The sequence below is a fragment of the Oncorhynchus nerka genome, linkage group LG6 (assembly GCF_034236695.1).
Source record: "Oncorhynchus nerka isolate Pitt River linkage group LG6, Oner_Uvic_2.0, whole genome shotgun sequence".
NCBI lineage: Eukaryota > Metazoa > Chordata > Actinopteri > Salmoniformes > Salmonidae > Oncorhynchus > Oncorhynchus nerka.
The window spans coordinates 13,558,106-13,580,828 of record NC_088401.1 but is presented as its reverse complement, the minus strand read 5'-3'; the positions used below and the strand labels follow the sequence as shown (position 1 = coordinate 13,580,828).

The 22,723-nt window shown below is 44.4% G+C and overlaps 1 protein-coding gene across 1 annotated transcript in view; it reads left to right on the top strand.

Annotated features, from left to right (window-relative positions):
- The first annotated feature begins 6,416 nt into the window (after positions 1 to 6,416).
- LOC115119946 (chondrolectin-like) overlaps positions 6,417 to 22,723 on the top strand; it is a 29,068-nt gene continuing 12,761 nt past the window's right edge. The window contains exon 1 of the mRNA XM_065019109.1: positions 6,417 to 6,773. Coding sequence (XP_064875181.1) covers positions 6,602 to 6,773 — 172 coding nt within the window. The 5' untranslated portion in view covers positions 6,417 to 6,601. The remainder of the gene's footprint in view (positions 6,774 to 22,723) is intronic.

The window sequence follows — 22,723 nt, the reverse complement described above, 5'->3', positions numbered from 1 at the left end:
GTAGTAGTAATGATGATGGTAGTAATAGTAGTAGTAGTAGTAGTAGTAATGATGATGGTAGTTGTAGTAGTAGTAATAATGATGGTAGTAGTAGTAATGATGATGATAGTAGTAGTAGTAGTAATGATGATGGTAGTTGTAGTAATGATGATGATAGTAGTAGTAGTAGTAATAATGATGGTAGTAGTAGTAGTAGTAGTAGTAGTAGTAGTAGTAGTAGTAGTAATGATGATGGTAGTAGTAGTAGTAATGATGATGGTAGTAGTAGTAGTAATGATGATGGTAGTAGTAGTAGTAGTAATGATGATGGTAGTTGTAGTAGTAATGATGATGGTAGTAATAGTAGTAGTAGTAGTAGTAGTAGTAGTAGTAGTAGTAATGGTGATGGTAGTTGTAGTAGTAGGTAGTAGTAGTAATGATGATGGTAGTAGTAGTAGTAGTAATGATGATGGTAGTTGTAGTAGTAATGATGATGGTAGTAATAGTAGTAGTAGTAGTAGTAGTAGTAGTAGTAGTAGTAGTAATGGTGATGGTAGTTGTAGTAGTAGTAGTAATGATGATGGTAGTAGTAGTAGTAGTAGTAATGGTGATTGTGGTGGTAGTAGTGGTAGTAGTAATGATGATGGTAGTAATAGTAGTAGTAGTAGTAGTAGTAGTAGCAGTAGTAGTAGTAGTAATGATGATGGTAGTAGTAGTAGTAGAAATTATGATGGTAGTAGTAGTAGTAATGGTGATGGTAGTTGTAGTAGTAGTAGTAATGCTGATGGTAGTAGTAGTAGTAGTAGTAGTAGTAATGATGATGGTGGTGGTGTTAGTAGTAGTAATGATGATTGTAGTTGTAGTAGTAATAATGATGGTAGTAGTAGTAGTAGTAGTAGTAATAGTAGTAGTAATGATGATGGTAGTTGTAGTTGTAGTAATAATGATGAGGATAGTTGTATTAGTAGTAGTAATGATGATTGTAGTTGTAGTAGTAATAATGATGGTAGTAGTAGTAGTAGTAGTAGTAGTAGTAATGATGATGGTAGTTGTAGTAGTAGTAATAATGATGATGGTAGTAGTAGTAGTAGTAGTAATGGTGATTGTGGTGGTAGTAATAGTAGTAGTAATGATGATGGTAGTTGTAGTAGTCATGATGATGGTAGTTGTAGTAGTAGTAATGATGGTAGTTGTAGTAGTAGTAGTAGTAGTAGTAATGATGATGGTAGTAGTAGTAGTGGTAGTAATGATGATTGTAGTTGTAGTAGTAATAATGATGGTGGTAGTAGTAGTAGTAGTAGTAGTAGTAGTAGTAATGATGATGGTAGTTGTAATAGTAGTAATGATGATGGTGGTAGTAGTAGTAGTAGTAGTAGTAGTAGTAATGATGATGGTAGTTGTGGTAGTAGTAATAATGATGATGGTAGTAGTAGTAGTAGTAGTAATGGTTTTTGTGGTGGTAGTAGTAGCAGTAGTAATGATGATGGTGGTAGTAGTAGTAGTAGTAATGATTTTTGTGGTGGTAGTAGTAGCAGTAGTAATGATGATGGTGGTAGTAGTAGTAGTAGTAATGGTTTTTGTGGTGGTAGTAGTAGCAGTAGTAATGATGATGGTAGTTGTGGTAGTAATGATGATGTTAGTAGTAGTAGTAGTAGTAATGATGATGGTAGTTGTAGTAGTAGTAATAATGATGATGGTAGTAGTAGTAGTAGTAGTAATGGTGATTGTGGTGGTAGTAGTATTCATGATGGTAGTTGTAGTAGTAATGATGATGGTAGTTGTGGTAGTAGTAATGATGATGGTAGTTGTAGTAGTAGTAATAATGATGATGGTAGTAGTAGTAGTAGTAGTAATGGTGATTGTGGTGGTAGTAGTAGTAGTAGTAATGATGATGGTAGTTGTGGTAGTAATGATGATGGTAGTTGTAGTAGTAATGATGATGGTAGTTGTGGTAGTAATGATGATGGTAGTTGTGGTAGTAATGATGATGGTAGTGGTAGTAGTAGTAATGATGATGGTAGTTGTGGTAGTAATGATGATGGTAGTAGTAGTAGTAGTAATGATGATGGTAGTTGTGGTAGTAATGATGATGGTAGTTGTGGTAGTAATGATGATGGTAGTTGTGGTAGTAGTAATAATGATGATGGTAGTAGTAGTAGTAGTAGTAGTAGTAGTAGTAGTAGTAGTAATGATGATGGTAGTTGTAGTAGTAATGATGATGGTAGTTGTAGTAGTAGTAGTTGTAGTAGTAATGATGATGGTAGTTGTAGTAGTAGTAATAATGATGATGGTAGTAGTAGTAGTAGTAGTAATGGTGATTGTGGTGGTAGTAGTAGTAGTAGTAATGATGATGGTAGTTGTGGTAGTAGTAATGATGATGGTAGTTGTGGTAGTAATGATGATGGTAGTTACATTTACATTACATTTAAGTCATTTAGCAGACGCTCTTATCCAGAGCGACTTACAAATTGGTGCATTCACCTTATGACATCCAGTGGAACAGCCACTTTACAATAGTGCATCTAAATCTTTTAAGGGGGGTGAGAAGGATTACTTTATCATATCCTAGGTATTCCTTAAAGAGGTGGGGTTTCAGGTGTCTCCGGAAGGTGGTGATTGACTCCGCTGTCCTGGCGTCGTGAGGGAGTTTGTTCCACCATTGGGGGCCAGAGCAGCGAACAGTTTTGACTGGGCTGAGCGGAACTGTACTTCCTCAGTGGTAGGGAGGCGAGCAGGCCAGAGGTGGATGAACGCAGTGCCCTTGTTTGGGTGGAGGGCCTGATCAGAGCCTGGAGGTACTGAGGTGCCGTTCCCTCACAGCCCGTAGGTAAGCACCAGTAGTTGTAGTAGTAATGATGATGGTAGTAATAGTAGTAGTAGTAGTAGTAGTAATGATGATGGTAGTTGTAGTAGTAGTAATAATGATGGTAGTAGTAGTAATGATGATGATAGTAGTAGTAGTAGTAATGATGATGGTAGTTGTAGTAATGATGATGATAGTAGTAGTAGTAGTAATAATGATGGTAGTAGTAGTAGTAGTAGTAGTAGTAGTAGTAGTAGTAGTAATGATGATGGTAGTAGTAGTAGTAATGATGATGGTAGTAGTAGTAGTAATGATGATGGTAGTAGTAGTAGTAATGATGATGGTAGTTGTAGTAGTAATGATGATGGTAGTAATAGTAGTAGTAGTAGTAGTAGTAGTAGTAGTAGTAGTAATGGTGATGGTAGTTGTAGTAGTAGTAGTAATGATGATGGTAGTAGTAGTAGTAGTAATGATGATGGTAGTTGTAGTAGTAATGATGATGGTAGTAATAGTAGTAGTAGTAGTAGTAGTAGTAGTAGTAGTAGTAGTAGTAGTAATGGTGATGGTAGTTGTAGTAGTAGTAGTAATGATGATGGTAGTAGTAGTAGTAGTAGTAATGGTGATTGTGGTGGTAGTAGTGGTAGTAGTAATGATGATGGTAGTAGTAGTAGTAGTAGTAGTAGTAGTAGTAGTAGTAGTAGTAGTAATGATGATGGTAGTAGTAGTAGTAGAAATTATGATGGTAGTAGTAGTAGTAATGGTGATGGTAGTTGTAGTAGTAGTAGTAATGCTGATGGTAGTAGTAGTAGTAGTAGTAGTAGTAATGATGATGGTGGTGGTGTTAGTAGTAGTAATGATGATTGTAGTTGTAGTAGTAATAATGATGGTAGTAGTAGTAGTAGTAGTAGTAATAGTAGTAGTAATGATGATGGTAGTTGTAGTTGTAGTAATAATGATGAGGATAGTTGTATTAGTAGTAGTAATGATGATTGTAGTTGTAGTAGTAATAATGATGGTAGTAGTAGTAGTAGTAGTAGTAGTAGTAGTAGTAATGATGATGGTAGTTGTAGTAGTAGTAATAATGATGATGGTAGTAGTAGTAGTAGTAGTAATGGTGATTGTGGTGGTAGTAATAGTAGTAGTAATGATGATGGTAGTTGTAGTAGTAATGATGATGGTAGTTGTAGTAGTAGTAATGATGGTAGTTGTAGTAGTAGTAGTAGTAGTAGTAATGATGATGGTAGTAGTAGTAGTGGTAGTAATGATGATTGTAGTTGTAGTAGTAATAATGATGGTGGTAGTAGTAGTAGTAGTAGTAGTAGTAGTAGTAATGATGATGGTAGTTGTAATAGTAGTAATGATGATGGTGGTAGTAGTAGTAGTAGTAGTAGTAGTAGTAATGATGATGGTAGTTGTAGTAGTAGTTCCTAGGCTGTCATTGAAAATAAGGCGGACGGACGGACGGATGGACAGACAGACAGACAGACAGACAGACAGACAGACAGACAGACAGACAGACAGACAGACAGACAGACAGACAGACAGACAGACAGACAGACAGACAGACAGACAGACAGACAGACAGACAGACGGTGATAATGTAGAAAAGGAGAGGGAAAGCAACCAAGATAAAAGCCATCTCTGGAGACGATGATGAAGAGTGTGAGGAGAGTGATGATATTAATGAGGATGATGTTCTGGGTTTGTCCCCTGCCCGTAGACCAGGTCCATTCAGACTGCCACCTCAGCAGGATCTGATTCAGCTGTCCCAGTTATTGCCAGCCAACTCCCTTTTCTGCAAGCTCACCGATGCAAGGGCAAGCTCAGCTGGCCCTTTCCACTGGCCGATGGCACTCAAACTCAGCGCCATCCTCTTTTATGATTACCACACATTTCCTTTATTTTGTCCAACCCACCTCTCTTTTTCCGTCCTATTTTCTCTCTGTACCGCTCTCTCTCTCTCTCTCTCTCTCTCTCTCTCTCTCTCTCTCACACACACATCCTCTTTCTTTCTTTCTTTTTCTATTTTCTTTTCTTCCCCCTGCCTGGTATTGTTTAATCTAGGCTCTGATGATGATGATGATGATGAACATGATGACAGCAGCAGCAGGAGTAAAAATCCTCAGGCCTCTTTATCGATAATGTGTCAGAGAATATCTTGGTGTTGTTATCGAACACTTCCCAACTACCCAGAAAACCTCAAATGCATTTACACATTTCCCGAAAAGGGGGAGGGAGGGAGGGAGGGAGGGAGGGAGGGAGGGAGGGAGGGAGGGAGGGAGGGAAGGATGAATATAGGGAGGAGAGGAGGAAGAGGTATGGCTGATCAATAGCTCACAGTGAATTAAGTAATAGCATATTTTGCGTCGATACATATTACAGCGTGTTTAACTGGCTCCACATCGTTATAGCGACCAGATCAATACAACACTGAAAGAGAGGACCTGTCTGTCAGACAATGGAATTGGCTATCAAAGCTGTGTGAAAATGTGGAAGAACAATATGAAAAGCATCTAGAGATATTTACCTCTGGTTTCAGGCCGGCGCTCAAGGGAGTGTGTGAACAGGTGTACCTGAAATAAGAACATTAGAATGTTATTGTCCACCCAGAGATTAAAATGTTCCATGTTTTTGAAACCTCCACTAAGTTAGAAATAACAGTAAAACGCCTATCCCTCAAGGGGCTGGTGAGAGATAGTGTTGATAGCTTCCATCCATCTTGATGGGCTTTGACAGTTCATCTGACAGGTTAATTGTCTGGTAAGGAGGGGTGCGTGGGTTTAACAAGTCCCAGGAGGATACTGCTGAGGTCACCCAAGGCCAAGACAGATAACGTACCTTAGCAATAATTTACTCCAGCAATGTCATATTATGTCTATAAACAATGTATATGTGTATATAAATGTGTATATTAAACCCATGTGTATAAACATGTGTATATAAAACCCATGTGTATATAAATGTGTATATAAAACCCATGTGTATATAAATGTGTATATAAAACCCATGTGTATATAAATGTGTATATAAAACCCATGTGTATAAACATGTGTATATAAATGTGTATATAAATGTGTATATAAATGTGTATATAAATAAACATGGGTTGTAATAACAATGGTGCTTGTTCTTCACTGGTTGCCCTTTTCTTGTGGCAACAGCTCTCTCTCTCTCTCTCTCTCTCTCTCTGTCTCTCTCTCTCTCTCTCTGTCTCTCTCTCTCTCTCTCTCTCTCTCTCTCTCTCTGTCTCTCTCTCTCTCTCTCTCTGTCTCTCTCTCTCTCTCTCTGTCTCTCTCTCTCTCTCTCTCTCTCTCTCAAATGTTGTGCCTATATTTTGGTGACAAATTGTAGCCTAATATTAGTTTATCCCATGGCGCATTTGCTTGAAGCCTTCCTGCCATTATGATCCAAACATGCCATAGTTTGTCTTCAAGCATTATGTATCTTGGGGAGCACGTGTGTCGAGGCGAAATTGTCGGTGGGGGTGCGAGGTGACAGCTGTGGCCCCGCCTGGTCGATCAGCTGCAGAGGGACCCCACCAGCCCAGATAGGAGAAAGAAAGGGAGGGGATCAATAGGCGCTGGTGTGGGTCTCACTTTCACTCCTTCAATCTCTCTGGTGGGTTGAATGCGCGAGCCCCCCGTTCTTCAAACACTATTTCTGTTCTCGAGCGCGAGGAAGCAGGTCCAAATCCTGATTACAGCATCTTTGCTCACTGAAATCCCGAAATATCGGGGGAAACCATGACAACAGCAGAAACCGGAGATTGAGAGCGGAGTCGGTTGACTGCCAGTAGAACCAGTTGAACGGGGAACTCTGATGCGAGGGAAGAAGCATCTTGTTTTACAAGAACAGTTTGATTTCAAACCCCTTGCTTTTTCTCTATCAAGTATGGAATCCTCGATGACGCGCGCAGAGCAGAATATCATGACAGTTCTATGGGGACTGATGGTCATGGCCTCCAGCGGCCATAGCGCACGAATTGTCAGTGGTAAGTTGTGATGATAACTTTTATCAAGTTCATACAAAAACAAAATAATTATTATAAGACAATAAGATCTGAGTATTCAGATTTTGGATATCCTCAAAATAAAAATAATCAAATAATAATTTATTGATCATTCACATGAAAGAAACAATAATCTCAACCGTGAACTACCAGTGAAATTTAACCATTTGTGACTATGCTTACATATAGGTATGTCTATAGCTCATCATCATCATCATCATCATCATCATCATCATATTTAGATGGAAATTAGTGAATTTAGGAATTAAAATTAGTCACACAATAGGTTATCTGAGACGATATAACATTTTCTCCATATGGAATCATGTTTTCCAATCACTGCATTATTCCTGTAAAAAATGTCATTACATGTAAACTGTTATTCATGCAGATTTGCTGTTATGCTTTAGAACTGTTTATTTCAATATCTATGTTTTTGCATGTACATTAGATGATTGATTAATTAATCTTATGCTACTCAAATATAAATAACATACATTTTTCTAAACTATTCCAATCTATTTGGATTTGTTGCACCCTTTACTAAAAGGGTTGTTCCAGCACCCTTTACTAAAAGGGTTGTTCCAGCACCCTTTACTAAAAGGGTTGTTCCAGCACCCTTTACTAAAAGGGTTGTTCCAGCACCCTTTACTAAAAGGGTTGTTCCAGCACCCTTTACTAAAAGGGTTGTTCCAGCACCCTTTACTAAAAGGATTGTTCCAGCACCCTTTACTAAAAGGATTGTTCCAGCACCCTTTACTAAAAGGGTTGTTCCAGCACCCTTTACTAAAAGGGTTGTTCCAGTTTAGATGTTTAAGGTGTAAGTTTCTTAGTCAACCTTGTGTTCATTTGCTTTGTGTTCTGGAACGTGGCCCTGTTCTTATGCTTTGTGTTCTGGAACGTAGCCCTGTTCTGTTTCTTTGTGTTCTGGAACATAGCCCTGTTCTTTTGCTTTGTGTTCTGGCACGTAGCCCTGTTCTGTTTCTTTGTGTTCTGGAACGTAGCCCTGTTCTGTTTCTTTGTGTTCTGGAACGTAGCCCTGTTCTGTTTCTTTGTGTTCTGGAACGTAGCCCTGTTCTTATGCTTTGTGTTCTGGAACGTAGCCCTGTTCTGTTTCTTTGTGTTCTGGAACGTAGCCCTGTTCTTTTGCTTTGTGTTCTGGAACGTATCTCTGTTCTTTTGCTTTGTGTTCTGGAACATAGCCCTGTTCTGTTTCTTTGTGTTCTGGAACGTAGCCCTGTTCTGTTTCTTTGTGTTCTGGAACGTAGCCCTGTTCTGTTTCTTTGTGTTCTGGAACGTAGCCCTGTTCTGTTTCTTTGTGTTCTGGAACGTAGCCCTGTTCTGTTTCTTTGTGTTCTGGAACGTAGCCCTGTTCTGTTTCTTTGTGTTCTGGAACGTAGCCCTGTTCTGTTTCTTTGTGTTCTGGAACGTAGCCCTGTTCTTTTGCTTTGTGTTCTGGAACGTAGCCCTGTTCTGTTTCTTTGTGTTCTGGAACGTAGCCCTGTTCTGTTTCTTTGTGTTCTGGAACGTAGCCCTGTTCTTTTGCTTTGTGTTCTGGAACATAGCCCTGTTCTGTTTCTTTGTGTTCTGGAACGTAGCCCTGTTCTGTTTCTTTGTGTTCTGGAACGTAGCCCTGTTCTGTTTCTTTGTGTTCTGGAACGTAGCCCTGTCTTTCATTTTTGTTAATTGATTTCACCTGTGTTCGTTTCTCACCTGGTCTCATCAGCTCCCTATTTAGTTCTGTTCTTTTTTTTTTTTTATGGTTGTGAGGTATTGTTGGTTTTGACTGCCTATCTGTGGTTGACCATTGCCTGCCTGCGACCACGATTCCTGCCTTCTGTGTAGGCTTAATAGACATCTGGACTCTGTCTGCGTGTGAATCTACACCTTTTTCTCCCTGTGTATTCATTACATAAGTTAGTCTCATACCTTATCTTCCTAACCCTGGCATTCATTTTGAATGTACATTACGTGTGAATTGAAATGTGGATATCCTCACTCTGGCTGGATTTCAATAGGAATTATAATGTGTCTTGCAGGCCTGATGTGACCTGTAAACGTAGAAATTACAATCAGTAGACAGTAGAAAGTGTCACAGCTTGACAGCCTGTGTTTGGTCTGTGTCAGTACTGTACGTGGTCCTGTGTGACGTCAAATATAGTAGTCAGAATGAATCACAATTTAATTAAATACCTGGATTTGTAGCAAACTTTAAAATAGTTCACTGGTGGGGATCGAACTTGATCATAATAAACACATTCTAGAGCACAAAACGGCCCGTCTAAAAATTTTTGGGGGTGGCTGTTCTGGCTATTGTAATGTACATAGGCTTTCTCGAGCAGACCAGAACCTTTGGTACCACTAGGTTGATACACAGTACCCAATCAGCAGAGCTCGTGACTTCACGCTTCAGACAAGACATTGGGGGTCTGCCTGTAAACTGTGAGTTTCTGGCCACTGTATTAGGGTACAACTCAGCCCTCAACAAAAGGCCTTATGAAGTATGTATTGTCGTAAAGAATTTAATTTGAATGACAACATATTCACTTGGGATCTCATTTGGTGAAGGCTACAGGACTGTAAATGAATGAATGTAACAACCATGTCTCTGTCACTATCAAACCAGTCATGGGTGGTACTGGTAACTCTAAAATTCACTTGAAAGGCACGCTGGGAAATATGCAAATAAGGCTTAAAACCCTACAGCAGAGTTATTAAATTTCAGTCCTGGGGGGCTTTTTTTTGATGGCTCTTCAAAGAACTATCCCATGTATAGTTGTTCAGAGACACTAAAATGGTTCCACTATGGCATCGCTCTCAATAACATTATTTGGTTCAAACTCATACCTATTAATTTTTTTTAAAGTGTACTGTTACGGATTCTGAGTTGTGTGTGTGCATGTGCTTGCCTTTGTGCTTGTTATGAATGTGTGTGAACCTGTTAGAGTTTGTTTACCAGGGAAATGTCCTTATAGGTTTTACTGTCAGGTGGTTATTGGGGTTGTAAAGATTGAGTGTAAAGTCTATTTATTGTTCCTTCCCCCTGGGCCTCTACATTTTTTAAATACAGAACATAACTTACAGCAGACTGCTGTTCTACATGTGTCAATGCTGTCAGTGTCACAGGGCAGGCTGCTGACTTAACATGTTTGTTTTCAAATCTGTTACAGAGAGAGAGAGAGAGTCTGATATTATATTTCATTAGTCTTGCTAACACCTATCTCTCAAAGTCCTACTGACATCAGTGTGGAATGGTTAAGAGATGTGCACCTCTTTAATCGACAACATTTCCCTTCTGTGTGATTTAGTCTAAATAAACTGCATGTGACACAGAGGGGGAAAAATACTGAAAGAGACAGACAGAGAGGATCGGTGAGACAGACAGACAGAGAGGATCGGTGAGAGAGACAGACAGAGAGGATCGGTGAGAGAGACAGACAGAGAGGATCAGTGAGAGAGACAGACAGAGAGGATCGGTGAGAGAGACAGACAGAGAGGATCGGTGAGAGAGACAGACAGAGAGGATCAGTGAGAGAGACAGACAGAGAGGATCGGTGAGAGAGACAGACAGAGAGGATCGGTGAGAGAGACAGACAGAGAAGATCGGTGAGAGAGACAGACAGAGAGGATCGGTGAGAGAGACAGACAGAGAGGATCGGTGAGAGAGACAGACAGAGAGGATCGGTGAGACAGACAGACAGAGAGGATCGGTGAGAGAGACAGACAGAGAGGATCGGTGAGAGACAGACAGAGAGGATCGGTGAGAGAGACAGACAGAGAGGATCGGTGAGACAGACAGACAGAGAGGATCGGTGAGAGAGACAGACAGAGAGGATCGGTGAGAGAGACAGACAGACAGAGAGGATCGGTGAGAGAGACAGACAGAGAGGATCAGTGAGAGAGACAGACAGAGAGGATCGGTGAGACAGACAGACAGAGAGGATCGGTGAGAGAGACAGACATACAGAGAGGATCTGTGAGAGAGACAGACAGAGAGGATCGGTGAGAGAGACAGACAGAGAGGATCGGTGAGAGAGACAGACAGACAGAGAGGATCGGTGAGCGAGACAGACAGAGAATCAGTGAGAGAGACAGACAGAGAGAGAGGATCGGTGAGAGAGATAGACAGAGAGGATCGGTGAGACAGACAGACAGAGAGGATCGGTGAGAGAGACAGACAGAGAGGATCGGTGAGAGAGAGAGACAGACAGAGAGGATCGGTGAGAGAGACAGACAGAGAGGATCGGTGAGAGAGACAGACAGAGAATCAGTGAGAGAGACAGACAGGATCGGTGAGACAGGGGGACTGATGTTCTAAGACTGAGTACGCTGAATAGTAAAAAAATATATATATATAATTCCTCACGCGGCCATAACGCAGTGTGCCACGAAGCAGGATATACGCTGTGATTGAAACAAAACACAACAAAGGCTAATAGTTTGTTAGCACCATCTGATCTAATTCACTCAGGAAACAGTCATTAAAGAAAATCTAAATGCATATTCTCATGAAACTGATTGAGATCAAGTGATTGGTATGCACAGGCAGTTATCAGCGGTAAAAGGTGAATTATCATTGAAAGTAGGTATGCCTAACTTGGTGTTTGAGGGTATTAAAAACAGAAAATGTTCACGTGGTGGTACTGTATGTCTGGGTATAGGCAAACAGTGCGATTGGAGGATTCATTTTATGCTTAGGCCTATTCTACAATGATATTCAATAGGCTACATTTATTGAGAAATGATCACCTAATAAAACATCCTAAATTGCGCTCACCTAAAAAACGTAGCACTACACCACTGGAATGAAAGGAACGTTGGCGTCTTTACTCTAGAACCTGAGCGCTTGCACACATAGGAGGTCCCATGGAAAAATGGGCCCCCTTAAAGAAATCAAATGCCCGTCCAATTGATTTGTTCTGGCGCCCACCCTGCAGAGAATCAGTAAGCGAGGGGGATTGATGATCAGTGAGATAGACAGACAGAATCAGTGAGAGACAGACAAGATAATCAGTGAGACAGACAGATAATCAGTGAGACAGACAGATAATCAGTGAGAGACAGACAGATAATCAGTGAGAGACAGACAGATAATCAGTGAGAGAAAGACAGATAATCAGTGTGATAGACAGACAGATAATCAGTGAGAGACAGACAGATAATCAGTGTGATAGACAGACAGATAATCAGTGAGAGACAGACAGAATCAGTGAGAGACAGACAGATACTCAGTGAGAGACAGACAGATAATCAGTGAGAGACAGACAGATACTCAGTGAGAGACAGACAGATACTCAGTGAGAGACAGACAGATACTCCGTGAGAGACAGACAGATAATCAGTGAGAGACAGACAGATACTCTAAGCTAGATGCCCTCAATCTCACACAAATCATCAAGGAACCCACCAGGTACAACCCTAAATCTGTAAACAAGGGCACCCTCATAGACGTCATCCTGACCAACTGGCCCTCCAAATACACCTCCGCTGTCTTCAACCAGGATCTCAGCGATCACTGCCTCATTGCCTGTATCCGCTACGGAGCCGCAGTCAAACGACCACCCCTCATCACTGTCAAACGATCCCTAAAACACTTCTGTGAGCAGGCATTTCTAATCGACCTGGCCCGGGTATCCTGGAAGGACATTGACCTCATCCCGTCAGTTGAGGATGCCTGGTCATTCTTTAAAAGTAACTTCCTCACCATTTTAGATAAGCATGCTCCGTTCAAAAAATGCAGAACTAAGAACAGATATAGCCCTTGGTTCACTCCAGACCTGACTGCCCTCGACCAGCACAAAAACATCCTGTGGCGGACTGCAATAGCATCGAATAGTCCCCGTGATATGCAACTGTTCAGGGAAGTCAGGAACCAATACACGCAGTCAGTCAGGAAAGCTAAGGCCAGCTTCTTCAGGCAGAAATTTGCATCCTGTAGCTCCAACTCCAAAAAGTTCTGGGACACTGTGAAGTCCATGGAGAACAAGAGCACCTCCTCCCAGCTGCCCACTGCACTGAGGCTAGGTAACACGGTCACCACCGATAAATCCATGATTATCGAAAACTTCAACAAGCATTTCTCAACGGCTGGCCATGCCTTCCGCCTGGCTACTCCAACCTCGGCCAACAGTTCCGCCCCCCCCGCAGCTACTCGCCCAAGCCTCTCCAGGTTCTCCTTTACCCAAATCCAGATAGCAGATGTTCTGAAAGAGCTGCAAAACCTGGACCCGTACAAATCAGCTGGGCTTGACAATCTGGACCCTCTATTTCTGAAACTATCCGCCGCCATTGTCGCAACCCCTATTACCAGCCTGTTCAACCTCTCTTTCATATCGTCTGAGATCCCCAAGGATTGGAAAGCTGCCGCAGTCATCCCCCTCTTCAAAGGGGGAGACACCCTGGACCCAAACTGTTACAGACCTATATCCATCCTGCCCTGCCTATCTAAGGTCTTCGAAAGCCAAGTCAACAAACAGGTCACTGACCATCTCGAATCCCACCGTTCCTTCTCCGCTGTGCAATCTGGTTTCCGAGCCAGTCACGGGTGCACCTCAGCCACGCTCAAGGTACTAAACGATATCATAACCGCCATTTATAAAAGACAGTACTGTGCAGCCGTCTTCATCGACCTTGCCAAGGCTTTCGACTCTGTCAATCACCATATTCTTATCGGCAGACTCAGTAACCTCGGTTTTTCTGATGACTGCCGTGCCTGGTTCACCAACTACTTTGCAGACAGAGTTCAGTGTGTCAAATCGGAGGGCATGCTGTCCGGTCCTCTGGCAATCTCTATGGGGGTGCCACAGGGTTCAATTCTCGGGCAGACTCTTTTCTCTGTATATATCAATGATGTTGCTCTTGCTGCGGGCGATTCCCTGATCCACCTCTACGCAGACGACACCATTCTATATACTTCCGGCCCGTCCTTGGACACTGTGCTATCTAACCTCCAAACGAGCTTCAATGCCATACAACACTGCTTCCGTGGATAATCAGTGAGAGACAGACATATACTCAGTGAGAGACAGACAGCTAATCTGTGAGAGACAGACAGATAATATGTGAGAGACAGACAGATAATCTGTGAGATAGACAGATAATCAGTGAGACAGACAGATAATCAGTGAGAGACAGACAGATACTCAGTGAGAGACAGACAGATAATCAGTGAGAGACAGACAGATACTCAGTGAGAGACAGACAGATAATCAGTGAGATAGACAGACAGATAATCAGTGTGATAGACAGACAGAATCAGTGAGAGACAGACAGATAATCAGTGAGAGACAGACAGATAATCAGTGAGATAGACAGACAGATAATCAGTGTGATAGACAGACAGATACTCAGTGAGAGACAGACGGATAATCAGTGAGAGACAGACAGATAATCGGTGTGATAGACAGACAGATACTCAGTGAGAGAGACAGACAGATACTCGGTGAGAGACAGACAGATACTCAGTGAGAGACGGGGGGGGGGGGGGGGGTCTCTTATGACCGGAAATAACTTCTGGATATCAGCACAGCGATTACTTACCTCAAACTGGACCAAGATTTTTTATTTAATGAGTCAGATGCGAAGGATACACTGTTGCTCCCGAACCAGGCTCAAATCATGTCATTCACATGAAGAGGAGACGAGAGCCGCAGATCCGGGTGTCTTGTGAGAATCCGTTGGCGAGTGGGTAACCCGCCTCTACCACCCGTGCTATTGGTCAACGTGCAATTATTGGAGAATAAACTGGATGATCTCTGTTTGAGATTCAATATTTTCACAGAGTCGTGGCTGAACGACGACATGGATAATATATTGGCTGGGTTTTCCGTGCATCGGCATTACAGAACAGCTACCTCCGGTAAGACAAGGGGTGGTGGTCTGCATCCATTTGTTAATAACAGCTGGTGCATGAAATCAAATATCAAAGAAGTCTGGAGGTTTTGCTCGTGTCACTCCTCCCTGGTGCTCTGCTCGTGTCACTCCTCCCTGGTGCTCTGCTCGTGTCACTCCTCAATGGTGCTCTGCTCGTGTCACTCCTCCCTGGTGCTCTGCTCGTGTCACTCCTCAATGGTGCTCTGCTTGTATCACTCCTCCCTGGTGCTCTGCTCGTGTCACACCTCCCTGGTGCTCTGCTCGTGTCACTCCTCCCTGGTGCTCTGCTCGTGTCACTCCTCCCTGGTGCTCTGCTCGTGTCACACCTCCCTGGTGCTCTGCTCGTGTCACTCCTCCCTGGTGCTCTGCTCGTGTCACTCCTCCCTGGTGCTCTGCTCGTGTCACTCCTCCCTGGTGCTCTGCTCATGTCACTCCTCCCTGGTGCTCTGCTCGTGTCACTCCTCCCTGGTGCTCTGCTCGTGTCACTCCTCCCTGGTGCTCTGCTCGTGTCACTCCTCCCTGGTGCTCTGCTCGTGTCACTCCTCCCTGGTGCTCTGCTCGTGTCACTCCTCCCTGGTGCTCTGCTCGTGTCACTCCTCCCTGGTGCTCTGCTCGTGTCACTCCTCCCTGGTGCTCTGCTCGTGTCACTCCTCCCTGGTGCTCTGCTCGTGTCACTCCTCCCTGGTGCTCTGCTCGTGTCACTCCTCCCTGGTGCTCTGCTCGTGTCACTCCTCCCTGGTGCTCTGCTCGTGTCACTCCTCCCTGGTGCTCTGCTCGTGTCACTCCTCCCTGGTGCTCGAAGGTGCCAGGCTACCTGTCTTTACACACACCTGTCACCATAGTACGCACAGCAGCGCTCATTGGACTCACCTGGACTCCTTCACATGGGTGATTGCCCCTGTTCCTCGGTGGTGTTCCCACATTAATTGTTGTTATATGTCCCTGTCCAGACGCTGTTCCTGTTCTGTTTTGTGTCCATCAGTTATTAAACCTTCACTCCCGGTACCTACTTCTCGACTCCTGTGTCGATCCTTTCAGTTCGGCTCAGGAAGAGACTTTATGATATGCTCTAGACCAGGTATTCCTAAACTGGATACTGGGGGGTAACGCCACACAAAAATGTGATTCACATAAAAATAAAAATAAAATAACAGTCCAAGATGTGTTGTGTATCTGTACTGATGGCACAAAAGCCATGACAGGGAGACATAGAGGAGTGGTAACGCGCGTGCAAGCAAGCACACCCTTCTCATTAACCTGTGGTGAGTTATTCACAATGTTTGATGAACAAATAAGGTTTTGTGTGAAAGATGGCTAAGCAAAGAGCAAAATGATTGATTATTATTCTATTATTTGTGCCCTGGTTCTATAATATCACTTTGTCACTTCCCACGAGCCAGATCATGAAAAGCGCACACTCATTCTTATGTTTAATAAATGTATTGTATAGTGTGTGCGGCAGGCTTACAATAATGTAATAAAACAACATTTGAGAGTGCGCTGCCCCTGGTGCTAGAGGGGGTACAGCTAGAGGTTGAATGTAAAAAGTTTGGGAACCACTGCTGTAGACCACACTATTTACGAAGAGAGTTTTCATTTTTTGTTGCTGTCTATTTACCACAGCATACCGATGCTGGCACAAAGACCGCACTCAATGTGCTGTGTTAGGCCATAAGCAAACAAGAAAATACTCACCCAGAAGCGGCGAACCTGGTGGCCGGGGACTTTAATGCAGGAAAACTTAAATCCGTTTTACTTCATTTCTACCAGCTTGTCACATGTGCAACCAGAGGAAAACAACTCTAGACCACCTTTACTCCACACACAGAGTCGCGTACAAAGCTCTCCCTCGCCATCCATTTGGCAAATCTGACCATAATTCTATCCTCCTGATTCCTGCTTACAAGCAAAAACTAAAGCAGGAAGTACCTGTGACTCGCTCAATACGGAAGTGGTCAGATGACGCAGATGCTAAGCTACAGCACTGTTTTGCTAGCACAGACTGGAATATGTTTCGGGATTCAGTGTAATAGACCATAGTCACTGTTTTCATCAATAAGTGCATTGATGAAGTCATCCCCACAGTGACCGTACGTACATACCTCAACCAGAAGCCATGGATTACAGGCAACATCCGCACTGAGCTAAAGGGTAGAGCTGCCACTTTCTGGGAGGGGGACACTAATCCATACGGAAATCCTTTCATGCCCTCCGACGAACCATCAAACAGGCAAAGCGTAATACAGGACTAAGATTGAATCCTACTACACCAGCTTTGATTCTCGTCAGATTTGGCAGGGCTTGCAAACTATTACAGACTATAAAGGGAAGGCCAGCCGCGAGCTGCCCAGTGACACGAGCCTTACAGATGAGCTAAATTCCTTCTATGCTCTTCGAGGCTAGCAACACTGAAGCATGCATGAGAGAACCAGCTGTTCCGGATGACTTGTGATCACACTCTCCATTGCCAATGTGAGTAAGACTTTCAACAGGTCAACATTCACAATGCAGCAGGGCCAGTCAGATTACCGGTACGTGTACTCAGAGCATGTGCTGACCAACTGGCAAGACGCTTCACCGACAGTTTCAATCTGTCCCTGACCGAGTCTGGAATACCTAAATGTTTCAAGCAGACCACCATAGTCCCTGTGCCCAAGAACGCCAAGGTAACCTGCCTAATTGACTACTGACTCTTAGCAATCACATCTGTAGACATGAAGTGCTTTGAAAGGCTGGTCATTGCTCACATCAACACCATCATCCCAAAAACTTTTAGACCCACTCCAAGTCGCAACTGCCCCAACAGATCCACAGATGCCACAATCTCTACTGCACTCCTCAAAGGATTTCCCCAGGAGGGAGAGAGAAAGTGAGAGAGAGAGAGAGAGAGAGGGGGAGAGAGAAAGTGTGTGAGAGAGAGAGAGAGAGAGAGAGAGAGAGAGAGAGAGAGAGAGAGAGAAAGTGAGAGAGAGAGAGAGAGAGAGAGAGAGAGAGAGAGAGAGAGAGAGAGAGAGAGAGAAAGTGAGAGAGAGAAAGTGAGAGAGAGAAAGATGAGGCAGGATTTATGGAGGGAGTGAATCAACAAAGACAGGAAGGAAGAGAGAAAGGAGGTGAAAATGCTGACTTGGTTGGTTGTCTGTTCACCCCGGTTACTGGGTTCCTAAGTGATGATAGTGCAGATTAGATCTAGACCAGGCAGCCAATCAATTAAAGTACCTCCTGGCCACACTGCTACTGTTATCATTAGGCCTCTTAAACTGGCTGTGTATTAATCACTGGTATTATGTACTGATGCGTGTGCACACACACACACACACACACACACACACACACACACACACACACACACACACACACACACACACACACGCCACGCACGCCACACACACACACACACACACACACACACATACGCACGCCACGCACGCCACACACACACACACACACACACACACACACACACAAACTCCTGGTTTTTATGAGTCCGTCTAAAATCTGGGCCAGCCCCACCACTTTTCACCCATTGACGTGGCGTGATAGAGGGCAGTTTTATCGTGAGATTGGGATGCATGTGTGTGTGATTGTTTGTTTGTGTCTGTAAAACTGTCTAACTAAAGCTTTTCAAAGTGTGTTCCTTTCAGTCGGTCACACGGTATAACATACTGTAGGGAGTCAACGACCAATCATATTCACCTGAAGTAAACTGGAAGGAAAAAAACGCCCAGTGAGCTAATGAATGAAGAGCCCGCCCTCGGGAGCCCCGCCTTCCTGGTTATAATAGTGGGGTTCGCATCCATTTCCTCAATTCAGTACCGTTCTTTAGCTGAAGGAAAACTTGTCAGAAAATTGACAGACTTTTCAAACACATGACGGCTACGAGATTCGGCTCCGACTAAGGTGTCTGTTAGTGGGGAGAGTGGACAAGATGTTGTGAGTTTTGGGTTTTGGAGTCAGTTTTTATGTCGCTATCTTCTCTCTACTCTTCTTGTGTAGCCAGAGCTTCCTTCCTTGAGTAAGATGGTGGTGGTAAGAGTCTGTTCAAAAAGACTGACCAGATGGATTTGAACCTCCGACCGTGCCGAAGGGCAGTGGTTCCCAAACTGTGGGGCGCACCCCCCGTTGGTAAGGGGGGGCACGGGAGTCCAATGCTAGAAGTGGGGCCTGAGTGAACCAGTTTGGGAACCCCTGCACTTAGGCATGTTGTTTCACATTCAAAATTGAAGATACTCACAAATGCTGTCCTGTTTGCCTGGGGGTGGAAACACACTCAGACTGCCTTGGCTCAGACCAGTTGGTTGGTGTGGTCTGCGGTCAGACTCTCTTGTATGTTGACTTCTTAGGAGGCTTGGGGTTACTGAAGGCCCTCTCTTAAACAAAATGAAATTTAAAAAAAACATTTGGGAGAGAGGGGCAATGGCTTTCTGGCTGGGTTCTCTGCTTCCCTGAAGGTGTTCGGGAACCGCTTTCTGGAAAGGATGTCTCTGACTGGTTCTGGGAATTTTCTTGAAAGAAAGAGATGGAAGAGATAGCGCCGGCAACTTCATGTCTCTGCCACGGATATCACGCTGAGCAGCATCATGGAACTCCTCTACAATGCAGGTAGCCTACCTGGGATGTCTACCATGAAACATCACTTGACTGTCTTTCTGATCCAGGCCACCTTGGAGAGGGCCTGCTGTTGATTCTGGGAGTTCCCTATTGGCCCTACTACTAATTGGCCCTACTACTACTGGCCCTACTACTACTGGCCCTACTACTACTGGCCCTACTACTACTGGCCCTACTACTATTGGCCCTACTACTATTGGCCCTACTACTACTGGCCCTACTACTATTGGCCCTACTACTATTGGCCCTACTACTATTGGCCCTACTACTACTGGCCCTACTACTACTGGCCCTACTACTATTGGCTCTACTACTATTGGCCCTACTACTATTGGCCCTACTACTACTGGCCCTACTACTACTGGCCCTACTACTACTGGCCCTACTACTATTGGCCCTACTACTATTGGCCCTACTACTACTGGCCCTACTACTACTGGCCCTACTACTATTGGCCCTACTACTATTGGCCCTACTACTACTGGCCCTACTACTATTGGCCCTACTACTATTGACCCTACTACTACTGGCCCTACTACTACTGGCCCTACTACTATTGGCCCTACTACTACTGGCCCTACTACTACTGGCCCTACTACTATTGGCCCTACTACTACTGGCCCTACTACTACTGGCCCTACTACTATTGGCCCTACTACTATTGGCCCTACTACTACTGGCCCTACTACTATTGGCCCTACTACTACTGGCCCTACTACTACTGGCCCTACTACTATTGGCCCTACTACTACTGGCCCTACTACTATTGGCCCTACTACTACTGGCCCTACTACTATTTCCCTACTACTACTGGCCCTACTACTATTGGCCCTACTACTATTGGCCCTACTACTACTGGCCCTACTACTATTGGCCCTACTACTACTGGCCCTACTACTACTGGCCCTACTACTATTGGCCCTACTACTACTGGCCCTACTACTATTGGCCCTACTACTACTGGCCCTACTACTATTGGCCCTACTACTACTGGCCCTACTACTATTGGCCCTACTACTACTGGCCCTACTACTACTGGCCCTACTACTATTTCCCTACTACTACTGGCCCTACTACTATTGGCCCTACTACTATTTCCCTACTACCCTGGTTCCCAGAGATTGTTATTTATTTTACCAGGTAAAATCGATGGAGATCACATTCTCACCAACAACCTGGGGAATAGTTACAGGGGAGAGGAGGATGAATGAACCAATTGTAAACTGGGGATCATTAGGTGGCCATGATGGTCAGATTGGAAATTTAGCCAGGACACCGAGGTTAACACCCCTACTCTTACAATAAGTGCCATGGGATCTTTAGTGACCACAGAGTCAGGATACCCGTTTAACATCCCATCCGAAAGACAGCACCCTACACAGGGCAAAGTCCCCAATCACTGCCATGGGGCATTGACATATTTTTTTTCCGACCAGAGGAAAGAGTGCCTCCTACTGGCCCTCCAACACCACTTCCAGCAGCATCTGGTTTCCCATCCAGGGACCGACCAGGACCAACCCTGCTTAGCCTCAGAGGCAAGCCAGTGGTGGGATGCAGAGTGGTATACTGCTGTCATAAAGATTAGCCGCCTGTTAGGCAGGGACCTGCCAGTTTAGGGTCGTCGGGATCTATTGCACTTGGCACCCAGGCGAGTTTGATGTGAAATCTGTGGGTTTGACCCCTGAAAGGCTGAAACCACAGTGTGGCTCATAGTGTTCCTATGGCTGGGTCCATGAGTGGATTTCTGGCGGTGTGCAGGTTACACATTTATCCGGGTTAGGCGTATTTATTGAGCTTTTGGGCTGCCGTGGTTTCTTTCGATGAGGTGGTGCACAAATATTCATGATCAAGTCACAGCAGATGCCCTGTTGTTTTGGACTTGTGGTTCCTTGGACTTGGACTTGCAGTTCCAGACTCCTTGGGTCTCTGTGTGAGCCTTTTTGTAACCGGTAGGATCTATGAACTTAGGACGGCATGGTCGATGTTAGGCAGCGTTTTGAGTTACAACAGTTCCCCTGTGAGATTGAGCCATGGGCTGCCTTGATGGTCGGCAGCGTGCAGAGTGCACATTTATCAGGGTTACCATGGTTCCCTGTGGGATTGAGCCTTGGGCTGCCATGTCAGCACGCGAGTACACCCTTTACAGGTTACTATAGGTTCCCTGTGAGGACACCCTTTACAGGTTACTACAGGTTCCCTGTGAGGACACCCTTTACAGGTTACTGCAGGTTCCCTGTGAGGACACCCTTTACAGGTTACTGCAGGTTCCCTGTGAGGACACCCTTTACAGGTTACTGCAGGTTCCCTGTGAGGACACCCTTTACAGGTTACTGCAGGTTCCCTGTGAGGACACCCTTTACAGGTTACTGCAGGTTCCCTGTGAGGACACCCTTTACAGGTTACTACAGGTTCCCTGTGAGGACACCCTTTACAGGTTACTGCAGGTTCCCTGTGAGGACACCCTTTACAGGTTACTACAGGTTCCCTGTGAGGACACCCTTTACAGGTTACTGCAGGTTCCCTGTGAGGACACCCTTTACAGGTTACTATAGGTTCCCTGTGAGGACACCCTTTACAGGTTACTACAGGTTCCCTGTGAGGACACCCTTTACAGGTTACTATAGGTTCCCTGTGAGGACACCCTTTAGAGGTTACTACAGGTTCCCTGTGAGGACACCCTTTACAGTTTACTATAGGTTCCCTGTGAGGACACCCTTTACAGGTTACTCCAGGTTCCCTGTGAGGACACCCTTTACAGGTTACTGCAGGTTCCCTGTGAGGACACCCTTTACAGGTTACTGCAGGTTCCCTGTGAGGACACCCTTTACAGGTTACTGCAGGTTCCCTGTGAGGACACCCTTTACAGGTTACTGCAGGTTCCCTGTGAGGACACCCTTTACAGGTTACTGCAGGTTCCCTGTGAGGACACCCTTTACAGGTTACTATAGGTTCCCTGTGAGGACACCCTTTACAGGTTACTACAGGTTCCCTGTGAGGACACCCTTTACAGGTTACTGCAGGTTCCCTGTGAGGACACCCTTTACAGGTTACTATAGGTTCCCTGTGAGGACACCCTTTACAGGTTACTGCAGGTTGCTCTGACAGTTCAGGTAAGTATTAGTGAAAGATGTGGCTTCTATAAGCCCATTTTGGAGCCGGTGGTTGTGTGTGTGCTTGGGCTGCCGCGGACCTCCTAGTTTGGTATCTTCTGAGGAAATGAATGCGAGCCCCGGTATTATAACCAGTAAGGCGGGACGTCTGAGGGCAGGCTCTGCATTCATTGGCCCATTGGGCATGTTCTTCACGTGTATATGAATGGCCGTTGACTACCCATAGTGTGTTATACCTCGTTCCCTCCTTCAGGGAACAGTAGTTATTTTCATAACTGTACGTTTGTGGGTGTGTCAGTAAAACTACAGTACTCTATGTGCTTCCTGAAAGTGTCAGTTCTG